Source organism: Pempheris klunzingeri, chromosome 2 (assembly GCF_042242105.1).
Source record: "Pempheris klunzingeri isolate RE-2024b chromosome 2, fPemKlu1.hap1, whole genome shotgun sequence".
NCBI lineage: Eukaryota > Metazoa > Chordata > Actinopteri > Acropomatiformes > Pempheridae > Pempheris > Pempheris klunzingeri.
Genome location: NC_092013.1, coordinates 14,987,072 through 15,014,329, shown reverse-complemented (window position 1 = coordinate 15,014,329; position 27,258 = coordinate 14,987,072). Strand labels below are relative to the sequence as shown.

The 27,258-nt window shown below is 41.0% G+C and overlaps 3 protein-coding genes across 3 annotated transcripts in view; 2 read left to right on the top strand and 1 right to left on the bottom strand.

Annotated features, from left to right (window-relative positions):
* The first annotated feature begins 1,463 nt into the window (after positions 1 to 1,463).
* Positions 1,464 to 3,557, top strand: mrto4 (MRT4 homolog, ribosome maturation factor). The gene is made up of 8 exons (XM_070846582.1): positions 1,464 to 1,548; positions 1,767 to 1,825; positions 1,919 to 2,022; positions 2,417 to 2,498; positions 2,588 to 2,655; positions 2,745 to 2,896; positions 3,053 to 3,129; positions 3,214 to 3,557. Exons 1-8 carry the CDS (start codon positions 1,521 to 1,523, stop codon positions 3,349 to 3,351), a joined length of 708 nt encoding a protein of 235 aa, XP_070702683.1. The 5' UTR covers positions 1,464 to 1,520; the 3' UTR covers positions 3,352 to 3,557.
* Positions 3,558 to 3,750: 193 nt separating this feature from the next.
* akr7a3 (aldo-keto reductase family 7, member A3 (aflatoxin aldehyde reductase)) lies at positions 3,751 to 8,069 on the bottom strand. The gene is made up of 7 exons (XM_070846573.1): positions 7,657 to 8,069; positions 6,312 to 6,499; positions 5,993 to 6,097; positions 5,478 to 5,574; positions 5,077 to 5,176; positions 4,782 to 4,911; positions 3,751 to 4,161 (listed from the first exon to the last, which is right to left on the bottom strand). The coding sequence occupies exons 1-7, from the start codon at positions 7,949 to 7,951 to the stop codon at positions 4,000 to 4,002; spliced, it is 1,077 nt and encodes a 358-aa protein (XP_070702674.1). The 5' UTR covers positions 7,952 to 8,069; the 3' UTR covers positions 3,751 to 3,999.
* Positions 8,070 to 10,302: 2,233 nt separating this feature from the next.
* Positions 10,303 to 27,258, top strand: part of megf6b (multiple EGF-like-domains 6b) — a 56,975-nt gene continuing 40,019 nt past the window's right edge. The window contains exons 1-4 of the mRNA XM_070842468.1: positions 10,303 to 10,394; positions 11,951 to 12,085; positions 13,781 to 13,890; positions 21,013 to 21,117. Of these exons, the coding sequence (XP_070698569.1) occupies positions 10,303 to 10,394; positions 11,951 to 12,085; positions 13,781 to 13,890; positions 21,013 to 21,117 (442 nt within the window). The remainder of the gene's footprint in view (positions 10,395 to 11,950; positions 12,086 to 13,780; positions 13,891 to 21,012; positions 21,118 to 27,258) is intronic.

Below are 27,258 nucleotides of genomic sequence, written 5' to 3'. Positions count from 1 at the left end.
ACATTTCATACCTCAGAAATTAAGAGGTTTAGTTTGTCATTTGAAAATAAAAAGTTATCACCGTCAAACTTTTCACCTCAATAATAACAGAAAAAAATGTCTGTAGACTCTTAATATCATATACTGTGTTTCTTTTTGAGCCCCTTCGAAGACAAATAAAGTCTATGATGTTGATACTTTACATAGCCTATTCTGTATTATAGCCTATTTTATACACTTTATATATATATTACATATATAAGGAAGCTGTTGTGTTGGTTAAACCTTTTGCACATACTCAAGAACAAGCACAAAAAGCTCATTAATTTATGCACCTATTTTTTATTTTAATTTACCATATGTCTTTCTACTTATTCTTATTCTTTGATCTACTAATTTGCATCTGTAGATAGCTTTCTAGTTTTGCCTTATGATGTAGTTCTACTTTTTTTATAATCTCTGGTCTGTTTCTTGCTGTGACACACACCGAGGACTAAAGTATATTATAAAGCAGTATAGTCGTAGGCTATATTACTTGATATTAAGGATATCTGTGCTTCAGTATCACCTCTATTTTCACATGGACTTGGAGCCTACTTTAAATCACAGATAGAGCCAATAAGGTCATTCTGAAAGATGATAATTGTGGCTGTAAACAGCTATTTTTCTTAAAACCTTGTTACCAGAACATTTCTGTCATGATTTCACTTAAAGCAACTTCTCACAAAGTCATATGATGCCCTCGTGTTATTCTTATTAACAGGACAAGAGGGGCAAATGTCTTCGGACACCAGAGCATAAAGCCAAAATTTTGAAATGTACCTACTTGACTCTGCACCATCTTTCTAAAACTAATTGAAAATGTGAGGGTAGAACCCAAATTGAAAAAAGGGACACACAGCGATAGATAACGGTCAAACTTCCACATGGGCCCACAATAGCCTTCACTTGTAAATGGATCTTTAAGGAAGTTGTATTTTTGTGGGTGATGTAAGGCTCACTGTACTTGCATGTTGTTGCCTTGGCTCAGGGCTCCCTTAGCAGGTTAATCCCTCATAATCCCCACGACTCCAAACAGATGATCTCCGCCTTGTCATGTTACACACAGATGTAGGAGAAATTTGTGACAAGACTATGAAAAATGTTGCCTTTGATGAAAACATAAGGAAAACACAAAAATAGGTGAAATATATGATCATATCCACCTTATGCTATTTCAGCTCATTTTAATCTTAGCATACCTTTATGCATTGCACACAACCAGGAGAGTTTACCAAAACGTTAAAAATGATTTATGAATAGCATTAGTTTGAAATAACGCATATACTAACATAACTCATATATGCATTTGTTTAAAAGCATCAGTAAATTTCCTCAAACAAGCAACATTACTAAAAAATATTTGAATTAAAGTCCGTTTTTTAAATCTTCTTTTATTCTTTGTAGTCAGGCACCACCCGGTCAGCTTCACCAAACAGAAACATTTGGGGTCCTTTGACTTCACGTGTGCGCCTGCTGCTCTGCCATCGTGAGAGGAAACCATGCCGAAGTCAAAGAGGGACAAGAAAAGTAAGTACATACACCGTTTAACCTGTAATATATACAAAACTATTATTTTGGTGATGTGTATAATTTGACTGCTTGTATGTAGCAGCTGAGTTCAGACAGAAGAGTAACGGAGCTAAATAACAAGCTAACTTTAGCTAGCATCTCCCTCTGGGGGGGACTGAAGTTAAACTCTTTGCAAACTGATTGACATCATGTTTTTCACATGATCTTTCCTCCAGTTTCGTTAACGAAAACAGCCAAGAAAGGACTGGAATCAAAACAGAAATTAATCGAGGAGGTGAGCATCTTCTTCTGTGTGATGCTAACCAGGGTTAGCTGAGGATGTAGACATGCTTCACACTAAATTCTCCATCTGTGTTTTTTTTCTAAGTTACGGAAATGTGTGGACACGTACAGACACTTGTTCATATTCTCAGTGGCTAATATGAGGAATAACAAACTGAAAGACATCAGGACAGCGTGGAAACACAGCAGGTAAAGCCCCGATTTCTTAATATTGAAGTGACTTGACATGTCATGATAAGTACTATCCAGCCGGTGAAAAGAGTTGTATAATGTCTTGTGTCTGAGATAACCGTCACAATGTAGTCAGGGTTGTTTTTGAGACTACAAATTTATATAATAACTTCTGTTTGTCAAACCCAAAATCTAATTAAATGTGCTACCAAAGTTGCATTAAGGAAAGTTTAGAATCCAGTATTTCTGGGCTTTGACTCATATTAGTGACTAAAAGACAGCCTATCAATTTTGACATCCTATTATACAATAGGATCTCTTATAATTCTCCTTAATGTATGTATGGTAACTATTTAACACCACTTTTACATGGTCATAGAAAAGTTTAGCTGGACTCTTCTTTGTTCCGCAGATTCTTCTTTGGCAAAAATAAAGTCATGGTCGTTGCTTTGGGTAAAGGAGAAACAGACGAATACAAGGATAATTTGCACAAGGTAGGCACAATCTTAGGTGTGGCGTTAAACCAGAAAATTGATAATCCATTGCAAAGACTTAAATTTTTATTGTTATTGATAATGTGCAGGTCAGCAAGTATCTACGAGGAGAAGTGGGAGTGCTATTCACAAATAAAACGAAGGATGAGGTACAAGAGTAAGTAAGGTTTCACTTAATGCACCAGTGTCCCAGTGATTCTCCAAATGTTGTTCAGCAGTTCACTAAGTGGAAACCTTTATCTACAGGTATTTCAATCACTTCAAAGAGCTGGATTATGCGCGGGCAGGCAATGAGGCGCAGATGGACACAACTCTGGATGAGGGACCACTGGAACAGTTTCCTCACTCAATGGAGCCCCAGTTGAGGCAACTAGGACTTCCCACTGCTCTAAAGAAAGGTAAAAATACAGGATGAGAGAGAGATCTAAATTCAGACCAGCTAGGAGAATCAGCCCTGTTCTTTCAACATGTCTGAGAGAAAAGGTCAGCCATTTTTTCCACATCATTTGGATATGACACATTGTAGTCACATCTTGTTCCATCTGTTATGAAAGGCGTGGTGACACTGCTGAAGGACTATGAAGTCTGTAAGGAGGGAGACATGCTGACCCCTGAGCAGGCTCGTATTCTGGTGAGAAAAGGTTAACTCGGACATATTACATTGTGTTGCGGTTGACTGATAAACTGTTAAAATTGGCTCCTTTTTCATCTACAGAAACTCTTTAGCATCCAGATGGCAGAATTCAAGGTGCACATCAAATGTATGTGGAACTCAGAAACGGGCGAGTTTCAGAGCTTTGCTGTCGAGGAAGAGGATGTGCAGGATGATGATGAAGACGAGGATGCGGAATGAAAACATCTGGATAGGAGCTTGTACAAATTGTTTTTAAAAGTAATTTTTGCCAATCTTCAATAGCAGAAGGGACATTGATGTTGAAGCCATTCATCCTGATTGCCCCCCCCCCCTCCTTGCAGTCCGTAAACTCTTCTGTTCTTCACCGTGAATTTTAGCAATAGGACTGAATTGTATTTCAGTAAACAGTGATGACCTGGAGTCCAGACGTTGTGTCAAGATTTTGTCAACAAGAGGAAAAGTTTTATATTGCATGAAATTATTTTGCCATTCAGCCAAAAGAATGAGCACATGTCCAGTTGTGTGTTAAACTAAGCAACCTGATGTATTTTATGTGTAAGAACAACATTTTGTTGATGTAGGAAAAATGCTTATTTTTAATGTAACAGTTTAATCAAGACAGGCTTCAGAAAAAGTCATTTTCCCTTGGCAAAAAAATAAGCTTTCATTTTTACATTTATACATCAACATTGAAATGCTCTTGCGCATTAAAACATACTGGTCTTCATTTGATCATAAGAAAAACTATTTCAAGTGTGATTTCAGGAAAAAGGCACAAGTATGCAACTAAAAGAAATGGGCTTTTAGCAGATCTATGTTCTGTATAAACTTGGTGTTTGATTGGACAGTTATGGAGATTTTGGCTGTTCAGCGGAAGTAGTTCGGACACTCGTGGGCTACGAGATTCCAGGCCTCATCGAAGGCGGCGACCACTCGGTCATCCAGAGGACCCTCCTCTGCAGCAGCCAAGTTTTGCTGTAGTTGCTCCATGCTTGACATGCCAATGATGACTCCGTCACCAAGATCACTCTGGAAAAACACACAGTTTAGTGGTTGGAGACAGAGATGCTGCTCAAACCAAAACAGGGTTTTAACAAGGATGCTTTCATCCATCAGGTTCTAAAAATGGTATAACATTTTCCAGCTACTATAAGCACCAACACATCCTTTGACTCTGATGTTGAGGTTAAATATACAACTAAACAGGGTCCAACAAATAGCATTATTGTTAGTTTGCAGGCAGAGTTCTCAGTGGGTGCAGGATCCTCTAATGACTTTACTAATGTAAAGGGACATGCTTGAGCACTAATAACTAATACAGTACTAACAATAGGTGTTTAAATTCTAGAAAGACTAAATTCCTTCTGATGAAAGCATTTTAAATGAGCTGAGGGCTCCTTTTAGCTCCTATCTTCACAGGTTTTCATTGTTGGCTGTTTAAAATTATACTGTTCATCAATCTGAGTGGGTTGGCAGGATGTAAACACTCTTTGTCCAGTAAATGCATACAAATATCAAATATTATGCAGAGTAAGATCCCTTCATTCTCCATGAGTTTACATTTGTAATCTCATGCTGTATATTATAATCTCCCTATATCTGACAGAGCCAATCTCATGTCACTGCAGCCATCTATGCACAGTAAGTACCTTAAGTTGGGAGTGGTGGTACATCCAGCGCAAAGCAGCAGACGTCATGGTGGGTTTCCCTGAGCCGTACACCGTCTCCAAAGCCTTAATAACCACTTCGATTGCCTGGAAATGACTCAGCTTCCAGTATCTGATAAGACAAGCAGGAGCATAGACATAATTATTTTTGTGCTTTATCACTTTTGACAAAGAAATGTACATAAAAGAAGACATGCAGAAGTGCCTCAACTAGCAACAATATAACAAATGGAGCTGCTTGTTGTCTGGAGAGAAAGAAAAAAAGATGTTTTCTCACCTGTCCTGGTACGCTGCAGCCCAGCTGTTACCAAAGAATCGTCCTGCAGGCTGGGAACCATCTTTGTCTCCGTAATGGTACTTTCCTGTCAGAAGGCCACCTGCAGAAGAGTAGTGTCAGGACCCAAGCTAAAATTATCTTGTGTTCTAAAATTTATTTACTCAATATTGTGACTCAAAGTGAAGGTTTTTCATTCTACGGTATCAAAAGAGTGATTAAAATCTATCCTCTGGGGACCATGGACAATTATACAGAATTTCATAGCAGTCTGTCCAATACTTGTTGAGATAATTCAGTCTGAACCAAAGTGATGGACTGGCATGCAATGAGATGAGAGATATCACTGGAGATATCACAAATGATGACTGCAAGGTGCACCAGAACAGGAAGATATACAGCACCTGCTAGAGGATTGTATGCGTAGAATCTGATTCCGTTGTATCTCAGACATGGCAGCAACTCTTTCTCAACCTGCCTTGTAGTAGCATTGTACATTCCCTGTGAAAGATTGTTACAGTCTGTGTTAGGGGATTAAAATAGTCAAAGAGGTCAAATCCTAGTGAAAGTGTAGAAAGCAAAGAAAGAAAGATCAAGCTCAAAAACATCTAATTGAAGATTAAAGTGAGTTGGAGGAGGTTTCACTTTGAGTTTCTTTCTTTGATTAATGAAAACTACTGAGATTCTGGATGAGCAGGTGTACAGAGAGAGATGAATCAGTTCAATCAGCTCAGTCTAAAAACAGGAATTTGGGCCCCAGCTACTGTATAAGCATGTTTACATGAAAAGAACAAGGAGCCCGTAGCCGCTCATGGAAGGATGCAGCATGGACATACATTTAGCAGCTTACTTATTCTAAGACGATGCAGTTTGATTCAAGATTAAACTATAATGTTGTTTTAAAAAAGTGCCAGAATACCTGATACACAGTCGGAACAATCCAGTTGTTGTGTCTGCAGATGCAAACAATTTCAGCCACCTCCCATGATGCGTAGTTTGACAGGCCAAACTCTTTGAATTTTCCCTGAAGGTGATATTTTGACATTAAATCACAGTTTAATAAAATATTGTCGAGTAAGCAGATATCTCAACTTCTTAGGTACAAGAGCATCAACTGATTTTATAATTAATACACTGTGGGGAAATGTGTAGTTATATTTTTGGTGTAGTGTTTTACATGAAAGGTTACAGCAACATGTTTGGACTTATAACTCGTAGAAAATGAGGTGTCTCTTTACCTCTTTGTGAAGTTCATTGCAGGCCCTAAGGGTGTCTTGGATGGGGTTTTGGTGGTCAGGGGCATGGAGGTAGAAAAGATCCACACAATCGGCCTGCAGCCTCTGAAGGGAGGTTTCCAGCTGAGAGCGCACACTGTCTGGCTTCAGCGTCTTCCCCTCCCAGGGGTTTGCCTTGGTAGCGATGCTCACTGTCTCACAGAAACGGTGAATTCCAGCGTCAGTAGCAGGTTGGTTTCAGCAAACTGAACTGAGGGTTTTCTTTTTGCATGAACATGCAGCTCAGATAGTATGTGAGTTTAAACAAATGATAAAAATATTCAAACCAAACCAATTACCAAGATTAAACCAACCAATTAAGCTGCACATTATTGCCAGAACAAACCTGAATTCAACTGCAAGAATGATGGATGTATATTTTCTGATTTAAAGGCTAATTTGAGCTTGAACTGATTAAAACAGTGACAATGGCTGGTTCACACCATGCAAAAACATTAATCTCGAAGAGAAGATACCCCATGATGGGACACACAGGATCCTTTGAGCCTGAACCATACAAAGGACTATAGGTATGGATATCTTGGACTAATCTGATCTTTAACAATTCTTTTTTTGATCTATCACTTGTGAGTTCTAATTTACTACCTCTAATTTACTTTATGAACGAGCAATATATTGGATAAATTGCTAGAGTACCTCTGTGAGGCTATAGCTATAAGAGGGTTTGGTTGAGACAAAACCTTCTAGCATAAATCTACTAGTACCTAACTAACAGCTAACTGTGTAACCACTGAATCCACATTTTATTGTCTTTGCTTTGAATACATATAATTTTTTGATGAGTGTTTATATATTTTTTGTCATTGTCTTTCAGTTTAATATTGACTTGGCATGGAACAGTAAGCTAACAGCTGGATGGAAATCAGCTTCCAGCTAATGATACAAACATTGTGTGAAGGTAAAATATTTTAAAACGGTCCCTTAAAAGTGACATACCTAGATACATTTACATTTTTTTGCTTATTTGTTTGTATTCATGGTGGTGGTCACTAACTTTCTATGCTGCTATTGTAACACCACCACTATCAATAAAGTATTTCTATCTATCTATCTATCTATGATACATATAGTCCCCTGAATTATAAATAAATTAGTATCCATAAAGAAGTCTCCATGAGTAGCGTGAAGAGTCAATAAAACGCTCAGGTCTTCTTTAGTACCCATAATTCATAGCTGCTGCCAGCCTGCAGGTGCCTTGTTACCTTGGCTACTGACGGACAGCATACCTAGCATAGAGTTTAGCTAACGTTTTACCAGTCCACCGTGAGTATGGCTGCTCCTGATATACCTGTTTTGGGAAGCTTCATGCCCCCTATGATCGCCTCAGACTTCCCATCCGTGTACATGAAGGCTGTGTCCACCTGGTTGTGCCCCCTGTCCAGGAAGGCCCTCACCATGTCCAGGCTCAGCTCGGCGTCGGCTCGGCCGCCGAACGCCATAGTGCCCAGCACGGACACCGGCCGCTTAGCAGGAGACGACGACATGTTTCGACCAGCCACAAACCTCGGCAAATGTAGGAGCGATGTTGTAGTGATACGGCTCTGTCCAAGTGTGCACAGTGCGCCTTTTATTACCCACTGCATGCTACAGTACAGCAGCGAGCATGCGGAGGGCAAAGGTCGTGTTGGAGGTGGTAGTCAGGGAGCGTCGTAAAGTTACTTAACCTGTTCAAAGCGCAGAAAGTGCTTAAAGTATCACTTACACTTACAGAGGAACTGTCTGGCTTATTTCCTTAGCTGTACTTGGGGCAGTGTAAAGGTCGTTTTCTGTGATCACTTCCTGCTGTTTTCGACATGTCTGTTAATGTTTGTTCAGTGCTCTTCGTTGCATGACTAGTAGGACACTTGTAATACCAGCTGGGGCACGTTGTTCTCATTTTTAACCACAAGGTGACAGCAAATCACCATCCATTTTACAAAGGATGAGCATGGTGCTTGTCCTTCTAGATATACTGTAGATGTGCCAAACTTGTACTGCTTAACATTGAGTTTTTAGTGCATACAAACCAAACAGGCACCCATATGAGGTTTTTGTGATATGTTAACCTGCACAGTGGGCCCCAAAATAAACATGAGCTGTGGGCCCCTGTTAAGAGTCAAAGAACCAACCAGTGTTTTTACGCTGGAATAATACACCGAAAGGTTTGCTGTTAGTTAGCTTGATCATTTAATTTAACATATATTTGTGGAAGACTATGTACCACATGACCATGATATTAAAACTAGATTTGACGTAGACCTCCTGTACAAGAAAAGACCTCAAGGTTAGATTTGGTAATAATGCAGGAGTCACCTGTTGATGTTTACAACCTGTTGATATTGTGTCTTGAAACAATTGTTTAAGCACATCAAACAGTCTTGGATGCAAGTGAGTCGCTCTTTCTAAGCAGGTTTTGTTAATTTGATCAACTGCAAATTTGGTTAGAAATTTGCACCAGTAACATACAATATTAACTGCACTATCAGACCCAAGAATTGTATGAATTTGTTTCACATTATTTGGAAAATGGATCATGTGCAAATGAAAACGTGTTGCCATTTTGTGTATTGTACCAGAATCGGTGTAAAAATTATTTCCATACTTCTGGTCAGTCTATGGCCAAAAAATGACAGAAGAAAATACACAGTGCACAGATGGTGTGAGGTGGATATAAGAGTATGGGGGCCTTGCACCAGATTTTTGCCCCGGGGCTTCCAAATTAGTTAATCCAGCCAACAAATTAATATAAACAATTTGATTTGATTAAAATAGGATTCACTTAGGTTTGGGAAAAAAGACCCTCGATAATGTCTGGCTCAATGTCCCCAGTTTGGCCACTCGCATGAACTCTGACATGTCTGAGAGCCCCTGATCTATAACTCAAACAGCATGCTGTATGGCTGGTGCCCTCGGAGGGCGCACGGACATGGTGACCCGGGACTCTTTGGGGTCGTGAACACACATGCGAGCAATGAAAGCTTTGTTTGGAGAGCAGCAGTAGTCGGTCTTGGCGGCTGACCCTGTGACCGCACCATCAGCTATTTGCTCTGCAGAGTGACCGCCGACCCAACCCCGAACATCCTCTGGTGCTCCGTGGGTGATAGTATTTCACTCAGTCAGTCAGTTAGTCAGTTGTTGGCTTCTTCCCACGTGCAGATGCACTTCTGCTTCGCGTTATGGCTCCGGATACTGCTCTGCATGTGCGCATCCCCCAGCATCGTTTTTATTCTCATGGAACCGATAGAGCGATATATTGTTGGAGTGACTGAATATAAGCATTGGTTATTTAGAAATCAGCATATAATATGACGCATTAGGTAGCATATAGACTGACACAAGTCTAGATGGAGACATTATTTTAATTGTAGTTTCAGTTTTGGAAAAGTTTGATTTGATGTTTAAAGTTCTGGAGGAAACCTTTTTGTTTCCAATCCGCTGTTTGAGAGCGCAATTTTCCTTCTGCAGAGTGTCTTGTGTTTGTTTCAGGAGCTGCTGCAGCTCTGAATAATGAATGGCAGCCCCCCTCACACACACACACACACACACACACACACACACACACACACACACACACACACACACACACACACACACAAACAAACCTCTGCCATCATTACCAAGTCAATGGAAGGAGGCTGAGCGCGCTCAGTTTTCGCTCGTCAGTCCAACATCTGCAGTGAGGAAGCGTAGGTGAGCTGCAGCTTTCAGTCAGTGTCCCACACCGGCTCACAAGGAACAGAAACCAGCGCATGTGATGGCTGGGACTCTTTTGGAAAGTACTGCTCATTCCCACGCGGAAACTATTTTACGCGCGTTTTAAGTTTGTCACAGTTGATCGCTCGGATTTTATGTATTTTAAAAAAATCTTTTTGATGGTTAAACTGTTGAGTTATACTCATGAATGAGCTTTCGAGTAATTCACATTTTTTGAAACTCTAATCCAATAAGAAGAAAGATGGATAGTGTTATTTTTTCTTTTTTCCTAATATTTATTAAAGAGACGCACGCATTACGGTATGGCATCGCCAACAATCTCCAGTCCTACATGTGAGTAACCATTTATCCAGTGTTTTGTTGTTTATAGGTGGTTTAACTAACTTATACTTAATTATTCATGATCAACTTTACTCTTCATCTATCTTAAGATGTTTTTTTCCACATTTATTTTGTTTGAACCTGAGAAAACTGCTGGTTCACCTGCACATGTATAACCATGTGTCAAAGACTCAACCAGAGGCAGAAAACAGAAGCTTGTGAAGTTTTTTCCTCTTGTTTCATAGGTATCAAACAGCTGGATGACAGGTCTGCTTTGTAGATACTGGAAGGTTCTTTTTGCTGCTGTGCACTCAGCATGGTCTTTATTGGTTTGCATGTATAACAGTTCTGTTATTTACATGATTACATATTGGCTCCTTGTGGAGGGTCTGTGCTGAATTCCTAACTCCATCAGAGGTTTTTTGTTTTAAGCCCTTAAAGTGAGGAGCCGGACAATTTTAAAAGCTACCTTGAACCCCAAAATGATAAATATGGGTCTTGAATTATGTGAGAGAAGATTCTCTGCTGTTACCTGCCGCCAACAGTAAGGTTTTTCATATGCAATTATGTGTACAGCTGGAGGTGACGGTGATTACTGTTGTTTATGAGATGAGCAGCTGGATGTTGTCTTAAGATTCCTGCTGATCTCCATATGCCGAGCCTTCCTGTCTGTCCTTGGAGGATTACCAAAGGAGTAAATGTTTCAAAGATCATGTTGCACTTTTTTTTTTTTTGACGAGGCTCCTCTGTGCGCTGCAGCAATGCAGCAAACGGTGTGAAGTCATCAGTGGCAGGTCTCACTGTTAACCCAGACAGAGTTTGTGTAAGAAGGGCAAAACATCACCGTATTTTACCCGAGGGTGAAAATGCTAACCATATCCTGTTTCTGCTGACAGTCAGCCTCATACATTCAAGTGAAAACCTGCATGTTCCACCGTATGCCCATTGTAAACACTATAACAGTTTCAGTGAATTGTCTGGAAAATTGTGGCATGTTTTGGTTTTATTTGTTTCTTTTTAAAATGCCATGCAGTGGAGTAGTAACGTCTTACAGAGATTTTGCATCATATGCTTTTGTTTCCCAGCAAACCTGGATCACATTTTCATCTTGTCTGGTTATGATTGTATTTTTTTTGCTTTTTACATTTGGAGTGGAAGATAGAAAATAAAACAAAATCCTTGCCGCTTGCATGTCCTTCCAACCCTCTAAAAAACGGTCAGGTAACGCTTTTCAGATGAATGCTGAGTTTAGGTTGCACTACAGGTAGCATCTTGTGCTTTACAGCTCTGCGTCCTGATAGGTGATGTATGAGGAATTCCCCTTAAGTCTTTAAAAGAAATACCAAAACCAGGCATCATAAGCAGCCTCACACCTCAGCACAGGTAATGCCCTCACAGGCATTACATCGTTGTCAACTAAAACTACCTTTCTCAGGCGTGGTCCATCTGTCTTTGCTACAACATTTCTTACAGCGCTCATAAATTGCCCCGCTGCCACCTGTACATCTGTAAAAACACTGCAGAACATTTTGACACCATAAGTATTTTTATCACTGTTTTCGTTCCAGGCCCAATGTGTGCGTGGAGAGGGAGGTGACGCTGGTCGCCCAGAGGCAGCCGTGTGTGCAGGCCTTCACACGCATGGTTAAAGTGTGGAAGCAAGGCTGTGTGGGGCAGTCATGGTGCATGGGATATGAGAGGAGGTGAGTAAGACACCTCATTTGTAGTCTGTCTCGTCTTCCCTTTCTGTCTCTCCAAAGCTCTGGCCCCATTCTTATACAAACACTCCCGTCCTCACCTGCAGGGGCTGTAACGCTTTGCTGATTAGGCTCTGACTAAAGCAAAGCACTAATTTATGGTCTAGTGTTGTCTCTATGAGTCATGCCACCAAAAGAATTTATCACAGAGGGTACAGTCTTTCATTTAACTCCTCCTCCAAACAGTATCAAACAGCATGAGATCCAGTTTACTGATCTCACCTTCCCTCTTCATCTCTTCTGTAATCACCACTTTGAACCTCTCGTACAGTTAAGTGCAAGGTGTAGCCCCACTTAATCTGGGTTACCAGCTATTTAACACGCAGACGTCTCAGCAGCCAGCATTCCTTTGAAGGAGAGTCCTAATGCTCAGGGGCGTCATGGAAGCCAAGCTGGGGTCCTTCCCCCAAATAATGACGCAATTTGGCATATATTTTCAGAGACTTTGGGGGATTATTTTTAAACTTCACTAATCTCCCATTTAGGGATACATTAGGGTAAATACTGTATGTTTATTTTTATCATTTGTGCTGTTATGTGCGCTTATTGTAAACGACAGTCACAGCATCCACTCACCTACACAGTAGCTTCTACACAGCTGCCGCTTTACTTGAAAAAGAGCTAAATGTTGTCTGCCTCACTGAAAAATTTTAAGAGGCATAAATGCACATAAAAATACGATATCTGCAATTCAAATTCATATTGAGAACATTGATAATAAGGCCACAGATTAAAGGAACCAGCAAGCATGTAGTAGCTGTATTTGCAAACACGATGTACAGAAACCATCTGAGTACAGACTGACAACACATAGCAGTGTCTCCTCCTTTGACTTTGAGTTTTAGTAACCTGTTTTCTAAACTGCTCAGCCTGCCTGAAAGATCCATCCTAACCAGCCTAAGTACATATAACCTGTACATGTACCCTAAACACACTGATATGAGTTCACTCTACAACTTTTGGGAGCAACTAATATTGTGAATGTGACTTTTTGAGGTATGATCTCAGACATATTTAGAAGATTGTTTGACTCATGTTTTAGGATAAAATGACCATATCTGCATATTTTGAAAAATCAGAGAAATAAAATATAGAATAAAACAAAAGTATAAAATCCAGATACCTGGTGTTCATGAGCCCCCTCAGCTTTAAAGGGTATGACACGTCTGCTAATGCTAACATTTTAGCCTTTCTCTAAGAGTCAGTTTCAGGATTTTTCTCACTGCGCTTCTCACACTTGCTTTCTCTGCGTTATTTACCGTGTTACAAAGTCAAAGGCTGCTTTGAAGGCAGGCAAGGCCACAATTATTCGCTGTAAACAAAACGTGTTTCCGCAATGTGTAATGACTGTGCAGCAATGAGAGGGGTCCCAAAGTACAGGGATTGGCACCGTCAGTCTCACACTTTGAAGCAACACCTTAAAACGTCTGGGAAAAGGTTTGCTCAACATTATGTTGCATGCTTGTCAAACGACATCAGTTGTATTAACCACATGAAACATCAAACATTGCCCTATGCATGTATGCTCACATTCACACACCACTGTTTTACAGTGGAATACTACAACAACTCCTCTCCTCGTTTTGTATTGTTTTCAGATTTGTTTGAAAGTTTTTAACTCAATGTTTGTCATGTTAACAGGACAGCGTACTACACTGCATACAGACAAGTATACAGACAGGATTATCAGACCGTGTACAAGTGTTGCCCTGGATGGTCTCAACTTAATGGAGAAGCTGGTTGTCTGTATCGTAAGTATCCAGATTTGTATACTTTCTACCCCTTAAAGTAAACAAAAAAAAAATCACATCCATCAGACGTTTTATTCATTGTGACATTTATGTTTAAAACAGAGTGTGTAGGTAGGCATGTTTACAAAACGGCAGTATGTCATTTCCTGACTCAGCAGGAAGAAGGGTGCTTCAAACATCACCTCACCCTTGGCACAAACCTCTAAATTAAAGGTTTTCAGAGAGAGGTCAGAAGGGTCAAGAGGTGCTCTGCCCACCCAGACTCCTCAGCAGATGTTATCAGTCTTTGCCATGTCCACAGTGCTTGTGTTGTTACAACAGACCCACAAGGCTTAGATGTGGATGGTGGGAAAAAAATCTCAAGTGTTGAAAGAGATTAAGTGTTGACATTTGCTCTAAAATCCGGTTTGCATCATAGTAGTATCTTGTTCTAAAAAACAAGGACGATCTGGGTGAGGTCATGGCTTCTGTAGTTTCTGATAGATAGCTTGTATGGCAGTCGGCTAGAGATGTAATTTAAAATGTACGTCAAAGCTCCAAATGTCCACATTCCCCGTCTAGCTCTGGCCCCGTGTTTAAATCTTAAATCTCTCATCCATGTAGTCGCGCCACTCTTCTCATTCAGAGGTGTGACTTGGCAGTGCAGGTCCGAGGACTGCATTAGGGATATGAAAACAGACAAACCCATCCACTGTTTACTCCAACCAATCACAGTCAAGGCCCTTCAAAACAATACCCATCAGCTCATGATGGAGAGACCACCTGCTGATGCACACAAACAGCACAAAGCAAACCAAATATGAATCTCCCCTCTGTAATTTCGATCCACGGGTCCATGTATGGAAAAGTGGTTCCGTTGGTCACACCGAGGCTGCCAGAAGCTCATCTCCTTGTGGATAAGCTTAGCTTCACACCGCTGAGACCAAGAAGCCTCCTTTGATGGGATTTTACAGCCAGTGATCCACATCGCATAGCCTGCATACCATGGACAGACCCTTGGCAAAGCCTTCCTGTAAACAGCTTGTCTCCTGTCCGGCAGACTGACAGGACAGTTCCCATTTCCTTGCTGTCATTGCCCTACCTGGACCCGACCTGTGTGCTTAATGGCCATCCCTCACATCCCCAGTGCAGGCACAGTGTACTCTGGGATAGCCCTCTGATGGGGATGGGGAGAAGATCTACTGGATGAGCCTGTCATCGGTGTCTTATTATGGCATCTATGCTCTCTTCAAAGAGCTCTTTGTTTCCAGGAAAAAGCTTATATTATTAAATTATACAAGAGAGCATTTCACTGTCTGCTCTTCAATGAGTCTGGTTTGTTTTAAAACACTCATAAAGAAATGTCTTAAAGAGACATTCCTTAGGACTGCTCAGTGTCTCCCCTCATTTAAGTGGACTGGGGGGCTTTGCCTCTCTTTTAGCGTGACAATGGCTGCTCTCTTCGACGCGAGGCAGAGCTTTTATCTCTGTAACCAAAGACGTGGCAGCGCTTTCAGATGGGACAAACTAATCACCCTTTTCTCTGAGCCATTGAACCAGGATAAAAGGAAGCTCACACCACAATCCTCCCTCTCCCACTCCTGCGCACTTTGCTATGCACTATCTGTACTGTACCTCAGTCAGCACAATGCAATCTGTGGAGCTGTTTTCAACAGCACCACCAACATCCAGAAGAAAAAATCTGCTTTGCAAAATGTACAGCTTTAGCAAATCCTCCGAAATCCCCCAAAAGAAGGAAGATTGCTAAGATGGGAATGCTTTGTGTTGAGATAGTGATTTAATGCCTGGCAATTCGGAGGTTTCTCTCTCTCTCTCTCTTGTGTGGTTCCCTCTTTCTGTGTCCGTGTGTGTTCCCTAATAAAATGTAAGGTAATTAGGCTAACGATTTGTGGTTAGTGTGAGTTAGTTGAGCAGAATTGAAGGTTTAATCACGCACACAGCAGCTGGGAAATGGCTGCAAGTTGAGTTTAGTCTACCTGTGTTATTTCTCTGCCTCTCTATCCACCCACTGTACAGATGTCGACGTCCCCTCGCAGGCTTGCAGTAAATTGTTGTGCTCTCTTGCATTATTTGCCCAGCATAATTAGTGACACATTATGGAGAAAAAATGTACCACAGCACAGCAAATGTCTGGTTATTTTCACATTTTATTCCACTTTTTTGAGCCTCACGTCTTGTTTTCCATATCTTTTTGTTTCAGGCTACTATCATCTAATTATGAAAGTTTATGAGTTTTCCATTGACATAATGGCATCAATTTAGAGTTCTTGAGATTTCAAGTTTTTGTTTCCAAGTTCTGATGTTTTCCAGCATTCTTGCACGGAGAATGCACAACGTGGAGAGTCAAAGAAAAGTCATCAAATCAATTCAAAAAAATATTAAGTTAACAATTATATGAAACATAGAAAAGCAGCGATTCTTTACATTGCAAGATGAAACCAGAGAATGGTTGACATTTTTGCTTAGAAAATTGCATTAATGATCAATCAATTATCAGTGTAGTTGCCAATTAATTTTCTTTTCTGTTTATGTTCTATTTAAGATCTTAGAGCTACAGCTATTTAAAGTTTTTACAATACATCTAATGATGTCTTGTCTATGAAAAGTCAGCCGGGTGAGTTTTGACTTTTGTGTGTTTTGTAAAGACTCCAATTGGCTCGATGACTGTCTGGTCCTCCTGAAGGTGAAGAGCTCTTGACTTTGTGATGGCGACATCCTCTGCTTAAACGTTTGGAGGACCACTCAATCAATGAGTTAAACCTTTTACCTCAGCAAGTGGCCACGGGCTGGGTGAGGATGGACGGGGTTAGCCGGGAGTGGAAACGAGCAGTTATTTTGATTGACAGCAACAATAAGCTTTGTGACAGGGGCTGAGGAGCAGGGACAATGGCTCCTCCAGTTTGTCGTCCTCGTTAACTGCTGAATAGGAACTGGCCCTCTTTTGTGGTGGGAGCAGGCTGGCGAAGGTAGCAACATGTGAAATGGGCCCAGTAGCCAGAAAAAGAGGAAATGGTCCTCTGTCTATCCATGGGTGGTCTGTGTGTGTGTGTGTGTGTGTTGTAGAACACAGTGGCAACTATGTCAGCGGTCATGGGGACCTCATTGTGCATAACTGAACACAAATAGACACAGACCCAGACGTATACATAGAAACAGGCAGAAATCAACCAACTGAGACGTAACATCGCACATCTATAAGTTTGATTGTTTGATCCATCAAAATATGCTTCAGGTCACACTGACATATTCCCTCTGATCTAATGAGTAACATGCAGTAAGGTTAGAACAATGCTCAAAACAAATTAAAGCTACCATATTTTTTAAAGTTAGACTGCTTTCAAATACGAGTAAATACCAGTTTGCTTTTGAAAAGCTTGACGTCCGTTTATTGCTGTCTGTGCTAGCTGGAATAACTTTTAATGGAAGCAGATTGGAGAATCACACCTACTCTAGTGTGAATCTGGCAAGCAAACCTGACTCTATTAGTCCTCCTATAAGAAGCAGACGCAGACTGAAAGCGATCACATGACTTTGCTGGCCAGTTACAGATGTTGGTGTGCAGAAATTAGTCGAGCTAACCAGCCTGTTCAAGAAATACACCGATGCTCATTTTCTCAAATGTTCTTTCAAATATTTTTCTTTCAAGTGTTGCTGCTAAACTGCTTTACTCAGTGATCCATGCCAGATAGAGGCAATGATGTCAAGCTGCAGTCATCACATGTTGCTTAAGCTGGAGCTGGTTAAGTTTCAGTATAAGGTTATAAATACCTATGAAAGATTTATAGTAAGTAGACATTGAAATGGTGTTTAGTCCTATTACTATTTTTAGTTGCAAGCAACTGTGTTTGTGTGAGCAATCAATAAAACTGCAGAAAACACAATTATTTCAGCTCCTCTGTGCCCTTTCAATTTTGCATGGAGCATAGTAACACTGTATGACACTACATATACGATTCCTGTTTGGTCTGAGTGATGTGCATGCTGTCATCATGTCTAATCCACATTTCTGTTGCATTAGAGTGAGTGAAGGAGAGAAAATGTACAATGGTGGGCCAAGTACTCACTAAATATCAATATTCTCACACAAGTTTGACAAAATATCTCTTAAAAGGAATCTGTGCAATATAGACATACAGTATGATGCAGGGTGCAGCAAAGGCCCCAGATATTCTAATTGCAGGGTCTTGTACGCTAAAACATTTTCTGCTAAGCATTGTGTCTGCTTTTTCAAACCGACCTAGAATCTAGTTCAAATGGGTTTAAAGTCTTTCAAAGAAACCTGTCAGAGATCATCTGACATAGCTAGCTACAGTTTTCACAGGAATTCTTTGAAATGACACATTCCTTTGCATAGCAAAACATGATTTGTTGCCTCAAAATACAGCGCTCGGCTCTGCACGTACCAATTATGGCACCAAACAGAGCCCTGAGCGCAGGCCTTTGTGTCTGCGAATTGCCGTAAATGTGGTCTCCTCCTGGGTTGCACTCTGGGGGTTAAACAGATCGACGGAGCCTAAACAAACACAGGGGCCGCCTCTGTGTTGATGCGGTCATCCCCTTCAGAAGCTGTAAGGGTGACACCTGCTCGTTGGCTTTCAGTTTCTCGCCGCGAGTCGCTGACCCCTGCTCTGTCTGTCTCTTCTTTTTGTGGTAGCTGCAAATCCTCTCAGAGAAGGTGTCTTTGTAATAGAGTGGAGGCATTCACAGCAACAGATGAGAGTGAGTTTTATGCCACGCTGCATGCCACATTAAGAAATGATTTCAGGGAAGATTAAGCAATGTAAGGGGCTCAGGATGGGGGCGGCCCAAAAATGCTCTGGTTAGCTGCCAACAATCCTGTGTGTCTCACATCTCAGAAAGGGGAATGTACATTCCCCTTGTTGTCGCTTAGCCATGCTACCCTGAAGTGACTTTCAGAGACATCTGACCTTTCACTTTGTTGCTGGTAATTTAGTTAATTCAAAACATTTTCCCCACAACTTATGAATGCCTCATTAATTTGATCTCTCACAGTTGGCGGAAGTATAATAGTCCTGATGAATTTAATCTATTTGAAACGGTACAATTAAACCTGACCAATGCACATTGCTTTTTTTCTGCTTGTCTGTCATCTACAGCTGTCACCACATCAAAATGCCCTCGCATTAGATAATTGCAGACGTGGGGATAGCTATGTAACTGTATGTTGAACTACCACAGTGTATCAGTGTAGCCACACAGTCTTGAGGAACTGGAAGTCATCAAGAGCAGATTAGCAGCAGTGAGATGGTCTTCCTGTTGGGGTAGGATTTCATAAAATGGGCAACATTTTGGCCTATTAGGCAGTGAGCACAAGGACATGGATGTATTTGACAATGTATATCAGTTTAGTGAGTCTTTGTTTGATGAGTTTTTTTCAGAGACGGCAAGAGAGAGATGGTCACGATGTCTGTTGTAGGCTGTGTGTGTCCAGCGTAGCGTGTTTGTATGTTTGTGTTATGTGTTGTGGACTCCCAGATGGTCCAACTGTTAAGCAGGTGTCTGAGGATTGGGCCAGATGACAGGCGGATGTTTAGGCTGAGCCCTGTGAATCTGCTGAGAGACATGGATGAAATTGCTCTGGCTCATTTGTGATTATTGGAGATCACTTCTTCATGTCCTTCTCCTTTGTCTGGAAAAGTCTGGTTGTGTAATTCCCCCTGGCTGACATGATGCAGTTGACGCCAGGCTGCAGATATTCTTTAGTCAGCTTATATTTTCACACACTTACACATCTTTCTGTTACTTCAGCTGATCAGTTGCACCTTTTAATTGTATCTCTGTCTACCACTGCAGCAAGGCTGCAAAAAACACAATACAATGTGACAGTTGACAGCATTAAAAAGTGCTGGTGCTATATAGGTAACACCGAATATAAGACAAGGTTCATGTGATAAAAGCAAGAAAAATGGCCATAAGAACAGGAATTGGATAAAGTTCAGATTTCTAGATGAGAGCAAGCTGATACTATCACTATGACCATATAAGGCCAATAAATGGCACCAGAGCCGGCAGCGCCTGGTGTGATGATTGGTCATGCTGCCTTTGGTTGGATTAGATGGACAGAAAAATGCATGTTTGGCAGAAGATGCAGAGTTAACCAGGCTTTCAGGGTTTTTCACAATCATCTGAAGGACGGATCGGTATTTAAATTCCTCTTGTGATTAGATGGACTGTGTTTTTTCACTCGCAGCGTCCACATGTTGTCAGTTGGGAAGAGCAGTGACGGACATTGATCCTCTGGACCTGTCGCCACTAAGCATTGCTCTCTGCTCAGGAGAGTGCAAACAACAGGCCTGGCTTAAACAGCTGTGTCCTACTTCACAGGGATATTAGCCTCAACACACATCAGATAAGACCACAGGCAGGGAGACTTCAGCACGCATGTATGCGCGCGTGTACATGGTTTTAAGCAAAGGACTGTCATGATTAATGTGAGTGTTGTGCGAGTGTATGGAATGTGATGGTAGACCTCTGAGGTGAATTCACATGTTCTGAGCTACCTAGTGGCTCGCACTGTTTATGAATCCTGGATTCTTTGAATTTCACAAGAGAGCAGTTTGACTTGCAGGGATTTATGGACACGGGCCCGCTGGCTCCAAGAGATGTATGAGCCTCGCTCGCCCTGTGGCTCTCTGGTTTTATCCCCAGACTCACCCATGCACATCTGTATGATCACTGTTTGTGACAATGATCAAAGAGGTCGTTCCCAGGTAATAATCTCAAACTGTGCAGGAAAGAGGCTACTGTCCCTCGTAAGTCATACAAGCTGTTGCTGCCACTCATGTGAAACTCTGATTCTGTGAAACTGGAGTGTAGAAATTTCTTTCACTTGGCCAAAAGCCCGCTTCTCTGCTCAAAGAGAGCCAAGCGGAGGATTCCTTTTACATTGGTTCGTGTGAAACGAGGAGAATCAAAAGGCTCCTCTTTAGTCAGGAGTTAGCAGGCCGATGATAAGGCTTTGATAGAAAGAGGTCACTGTTTGAAACTGCAGATGTTGACATCTCATGACAACAGCCAGGTGTCTCTGCTCCACTTACTATTTTTTTTGTCTGTCTTTCTCTTTTTCCACGACCCTTTCTGTCCTCGCGCATACACGTGCAGCGGTGTGTAGCTACGGTGTGTGCTTCAATGGGGGCCAATGTCGGGAGGGATCCACCCAGCTCTGTGACTGTCCTTCTGGGTTCAACGGACCAAGCTGCCAGTACGGTGAGTAGAAACATCCTGACCGTGTTTCATAGTCAGAACCTCTTTTGTTTTTACCCCCTTCTTTGTCCTTTGTGTGTTTGTGTTTTTATATCTGCCACTCTAGTGTTATTGGAGTGTAAGAATAAAAGGATCTTTTTAAGGAATGAAGTTTGAAAAATAGCTTACAGTAAAAGTAGGAATCATAAAAACTCTTCACAGACTGATTGAAACTGATAGCAACTTTCCAGGTGATTAAAAACACCTTCTTGGCTCTTTGTTAGAGGCCACAATTCTGATCCTTTTCGGTCAGCTTTCCAAGGCTCCCCACTGGACTCTGTTTGAGTGATCGCGTTTCTCCACCAGTGAATGAGAATCTCCTCACATCAGCAGTTGGCTTCTTTACCAGCAGCCCCAAGTATTTTATCAGCAGCTCCATTGTTGAATTTGAGCTGTTGAAGTAAAACAGTGGAGGATTCTGTTGTTTTTCTGATAACACCACACGACAGGAAATTCCTCTCAGTGTCAACTTTTTAGTAGAATCATCCATCTCTCCCTCAAATTAGGCCCTCGTAGACACTACAGACATTTTTAGCGTAAGTCAAGTTCAAGCTGTGGGGACAACTGGAAATCATGCTTTTGTTACGAATGTCTGACCTGACTTTACACTCTCTGACCGGCGTCAAGGATCTAACTCACCAACTTCTTCATCCACACATGATTTTCCCAGGGGTTCTCTGGTGCCACAGATGTAGCTTCATGACACTTTTTTAGCACATTGTACATTACCTTCCTCATTGGCTATATAAGAGTTATGGTCAGTCCTTGAGAAATGCGGCACTGACAACCCTTCTATATGATCAGAGCTCGCTGTGGTAGCTAAGCCGACCTGGCTTACCTCTGATTACTTCATGCTTGAATGAAAGACTTAATCAGACAGATGATCCATGAACATGCAAGCCTATTGAGGTGCTCCGTTGTTTGCCTGTTTTCATGTTGTCATAATGGGCCTAGTGGAGGTCTTTGAGAAGATTGAAACCATCTGCTGAATGTGATGTTTGCTGATCAGCAAAATTTTCAGTATAGATTTACAGGAAACGTATAAACCCAGTTGCATATAGACTTTATATGAACACTCAGGAACAATCTCACTGGGTTTTAATGCTCTGTATTCTTATTATAAAATAATCTGGAGGATGTGCACAGCATCAGCATGTTATGAACAGTAAGACGCCTGTCCTTCATGATCTCTGCAGTAGCAGCTCGTAAGTCTCTTTCATTGCAGCTTTGACAATACAGAGCAGCACTGCTGTGGAGTGGCATATTTTCCTGACACATAAGCATGTATCAAGGTACAGAGTGATGAAGCTAAGGCCAGTGCACCAGTGGAGTACCATGATACACTCTGTACTTCTCCTCTGTTATGGTAATAAGGAGTCTTTCAAACTCCCCCGACCAGCAGCAGTAGATGAAAGACATATTAGTGAAATAGTCAGACACATCCGATTATATGTCTGTTAAGTGTCAGAAGACAGACGGCACAAAAGGAAATGTCAAAGCTGTTGGTATGGATGCTCAATTTATCAGGAGACTGCCAAAATATTGTTGCACCAATATAGAACAAAGTTTAAAAAAAAAAAAAAAAAGAGGAAAGAAAAAACTGTTTCCGTTTTTCTAAGATATGAAATATGGACTCCCTGTTTCTTACTTCAAAACAATTCCTAAGATACCAAAACGTTTACAAGTTAAACACATTTATTGGAAGGAAATAACATGTTATCAGCTAAAATATATTCAAATCTAATCAAATGAAAACACCTCTTCTCTGTTTTTCTTGGCCTTACAAAATATACAGCTCTTTCTAAATTCAGTAACCTGTTATTTAAATGCTTTTATTTCTGCTGTCATTTTGAAATTTCAAAAAGAAAACTGAAAAATACTAGATGATAAAATCCTTGTCCAACACTTGTGTTCCCTTTACCAGGCGTACAGTAGGGTCTGCACCTTCTTGCTGAAGGGAACATGAAGGGAAGTAGTCTAGAAGGGTCAAAAGTCTAGAAACACTTGTAATATACACACTGGTATATACACACACTGTACTATATCTATACTCTGACATTTGGTAAAAAGCATTGCCACTAAAGCCGATTGTAACTTTATCTTTCAGTGCCATGCATTTCTTTGCATACTAATATTTTTCTATATGTTCTGTCTACTGTATTGTATCCCATCACTATATAGGCTTCCATCCCTTTCAGATTTGCTTCCAGGCAACCCCTGAGCTACACTGTTTGATATCAGTGCAGACATCAAATGCCCCCTTCCCTTCCCACACATAGCCGTCAGCCAGCATTGTTCTGCATTGTGAATGATAGCTGTCATCAATGGGCACCTTGGGGCCCTTGTTGGTGGAGAGCTATGCAGCAGACCCCCACACTGTGATCCTCCCTCTATTTGAGGCTATCAGTCCGTAAACTCTCTGGCAGTTATATTGCCGTGTGATTGGCATAGAATGGGGATGCGGGATGAAGGGCGTGGGGCTGTCAGTGACTCCGTCTGACCGGGGGTTAACATTTGGGATGATGGGAGTCGGACACAGGCAGGAATACACTCGCAGCTGTCCCTTTTTTAGGTCCTGCATGTGCCAAATACAGGTCACTTCAGAGTCAAGAGTCCTGAGGGCAAAGAGAATAGCTGCAGGCAGAGTACAAAGTGCGTCATTGGAGAAATAGCAATTACATCTGATGAATGACTCTGTGAACTGAGTGGCAGCTCTGATTTGTTGTAAATCTGTCACATTCTTGAGCTTGAGTTATTTGGATAAATAACCAAGTTGTGGAGATGAGAGCATGCTGCTCACACAAGCTGCATTAATAATTCAGTTACTGCTGCGGTCCACGTGCTTCGCACAACCGTCAGTCACTGCTTGTTCTCTCTTGTCATGTTTACATAAAATCTGAAGCCACGGTGGAGGATGTGGCTGAGGACGAATGTGTGTAGCCGCACATCACTCAAAGATTCACTCATCATTTAACCACCGTAGAGGGTTCTCAGCAATGTAAGCATTCCTTCAGTCGCATGTGGTGATACCCCCTTGAAGCACTTTTGATGTGGTTCGTCTGTTTGTGTCTAGCAATCGGTGTGTGTGTTTATGCTGTTCAAAGGGGCCAATTAGTGCCCTGCTCTCAATAGTTTTCTGAGGCTGTCATATGTTTTGCTCTTTAACAACATTGTGTCAGTGATGGTATAAGACAATAATTACTGTTTTTTTGTATTGGTGCCTTAACTCTGTGATAAAGCAAAGACCGGTGCCTAGAGGCTCTTCTAGTCCAATAATTAATTTTAACAGGTCACCTGCCTCACATTCATACTTTGCAAACCATGATACTATCATGCAGTAGAATAGATAATTTGACATGACTGATGGAGACTTCTTAGGATACGGCAATGTACTTGTGTAAATCACTTTTTCTCAAACCAAAGTTAAAGTTATGCTGCTCATTGAAGACAAAAGTCAGCATATATAGCTTCACATTTACAAATTATAATTTATTTACCAATATACTGAACTCATTCCAGAGCTGACAAACCTTTTTTTGTAACCAGATATCTGTGCATATGTTTTATGTCTGTTATTGCTCAGAAGTCATTCAGAATTCAGTCTTGCCTTTATCCAGTGGGATTTAGTCACTTGGTGCCCGATGTACTCGATATCCAGCCTGTCATCAGGAGACAAGTGGTATCCTCTGGGATCAACAGCTTCCAGGGCTTTTAGACCTCTGGCAGGGCAGATGTCTTCATACCAGCTGACATCTGGGCTCAGCCACAGACAGACAGATAGACAGACAGACAGAAAGCCAGACACTTTTTGTAACATGAAACTTTACTGTCTTAGTTCAAGAATCTTGAAAGGTCTTTTAAAGCCACCTTTTGTGTCCTGGCCTGAGGTGAAAGGTAAAATGAAAGTTATCTCAAATACATAAAACTGATGGATTGTGTAATAATGTTTTAAGAGTTATATGAAAGATGAGGCAATGATTTGAAACTTAAATAATTTATAACAGAGGGGGGAAAAAACTCAAATAGATGCAACTTGATATATTGTACTTGTTCTATTCCCACAGGTTTAACATGTATTTTTCAGGCTTTTGTTTGTTGTCCCCAACTGTGAAATGCTTTACTGAAAGAGCTCTTTCTCTGTTACAGTAATTGCGCCTCATTTATTTGCTCCTTGCGATTAATTTCTGAGCCATAAGCTCATATCTTGGCTCAGTTTGGGGTCATTGCAATGCCAAGAGGACCAGCTTGTTCTAGACATCACTCAAGACGGACCCTCTACTGATGGCTATCATCATTATTCTGTAATGTTTGCTTCATAGCAGGCTCCCAGGCATGCTTCCTCAGCCACAGTTGTTTTTGTAGCTTTTAGTCAGTGCAAATGTTAGTATATCAAACCACCTGTGAAGTTATTTGAATTCCACTTGCAGCCACCAAGATAAGTCAAATACAGCTTCTTAGTCTGATTTATATAATACTATTTTTACAGCTAATACAATACAGCATGGTAAGTGACTGATTTTTTTTCTAAATTGGAAATTGGATGTTTCATTGTCTTGGTTTTGGGTCCATATGTTTTTTTATTTGAATTTTTCTTTTAGAAACTGGTATGAAAATTCTGAAATTCAAAGCTACCAGCTAAAAATTTGCCTTTTTGTTAATCAGAAACATCAGATATACACTACATTTCAATTCTATATCTTTTTTTCCCTTCTTAAAATAATAAACCACAGCAAATGAACAATTTGAATTAAACAGATCCTCTTTTACTGTGACATTTTACTGCTTGTGAGACACCTATGCTTGCTCTCAAGGGCAGAGACTCCTCAATTCTTACCTGTACCAAAGTCTTTTCCTATAATCCAGAAAGATTAATACCGAAGTAGTGAGTGTGATGTCTTCAGAGTATTAGTTAGGCTTATAAACACTCTAAATAATGAGGTCAGTTATTTCTATGGAGCCTGTCGGTGCATGACGTGAGTCCTTCACAGTCTAGTGGCTGAGGTGCTGAGAAATGGCACAGGGAGAACACACTGAGGTCCCACTCGGCTCACACACCTCATGAAAGCTGCAAAGATGATAACATATCTGAGAGTATTTCTCATACCTTCATGAAGCTTTGATCAAGATGTTTTGTCATGTCAGTTCTCATGGGTCACAATGACAGCCGTGGAAAATAACTTTAATTAATCAATGTACAATTTTGAGATTTTTTTACTTTTGATAATTTGAGCACATTTTGATGACACAATAGTTGAAATGTTTTTCAGTAGTCTGTTTTACTGGTTCTGTCTTGGAGCTGCATTATGGAGTTGCATGCTTGTTAGCATGGTTGCAAGGTCATGACAGCAACCCTGGAGCTATTGTGGGAATTCATTGTCTTGTTAAAGGACACTTGTTGCACAGGACCTTTTGAAGTACATAGATCTTGAACCAGGGTTGTCTGGTCAACCGGACAAAAAAGAAAGATAGCTGTCGAAGAGTAACAATGGTGAAAGAGATGTGGTGAGAGCAGTACAGCTGAGACAGTTAGTACTTGTACCCCTTAACCTAGTGGGTTATATTTTAAAAAGTAATCCTGTCATCGCACAAAACAGCTCACATCTGATCTCACATTTCATTTCTTGCAGCATTTGTCCATCTCTCACTGTCTTTGTTTCGTTGAGTTTAACAGCTTTTCAGAAAGTTTGCATCTGAAAAGCACGTGCCCCTGTTTTCCACAAGACAGGGATGGGTTTGCGTGATGTAGTCAGCGAGGTTTTCAGATGTTGCCCTTTGCTATACCTCTGTTCCTCTTCAAATAGCTGTCCTACTCTGCAATTACTTAAAGTTCAGTAGCAGCCTTTCCTCAGACTGACAGTCCTGCGGCCTGTTGTAACCTGCCTTTTGTCATCCCTCCTCTCACCTCTCACATGTAGACATTGTAAATTAGCTTAAATGAGGCCATGGCGAGATCAGTCATAGTCTGGTCCATGTTTGTTAAAAATTGATAAACATGTTTTTTACATGTGTCATGCATGCAAAGTTTATTTCTTCTTGGTCATGGTAACCACTGTAGCGCATTAAGATTAAATGTGACCAAAAGTGTGGGTGGTTCATGCCTCCCAG

Coding starts and splice junctions, on each gene's coding strand:
- mrto4 (XM_070846582.1), top strand. CDS start 1,521: ATGCCGAAGTCAAAGAGGGACAAGAAAA. Junction 1,549..1,766: donor GTCAAAGAGGGACAAGAAAA/GTAAGTACATAC, acceptor TCTTTCCTCCAG/TTTCGTTAACGAAAACAGCC. Junction 2,023..2,416: donor ACAGCGTGGAAACACAGCAG/GTAAAGCCCCGA, acceptor TTTGTTCCGCAG/ATTCTTCTTTGGCAAAAATA.
- akr7a3 (XM_070846573.1), bottom strand. CDS start 7,951: ATGCAGTGGGTAATAAAAGGCGCACTGTGCACACTTGGACAGAGCCGT. Junction 6,500..7,656: donor CATGAAGCTTCCCAAAACAG/GTATATCAGGAG, acceptor TCTGTGAGACAG/TGAGCATCGCTACCAAGGCA. Junction 5,177..5,477: donor CGCATACAATCCTCTAGCAG/GTGCTGTATATC, acceptor ACTCTTCTGCAG/GTGGCCTTCTGACAGGAAAG.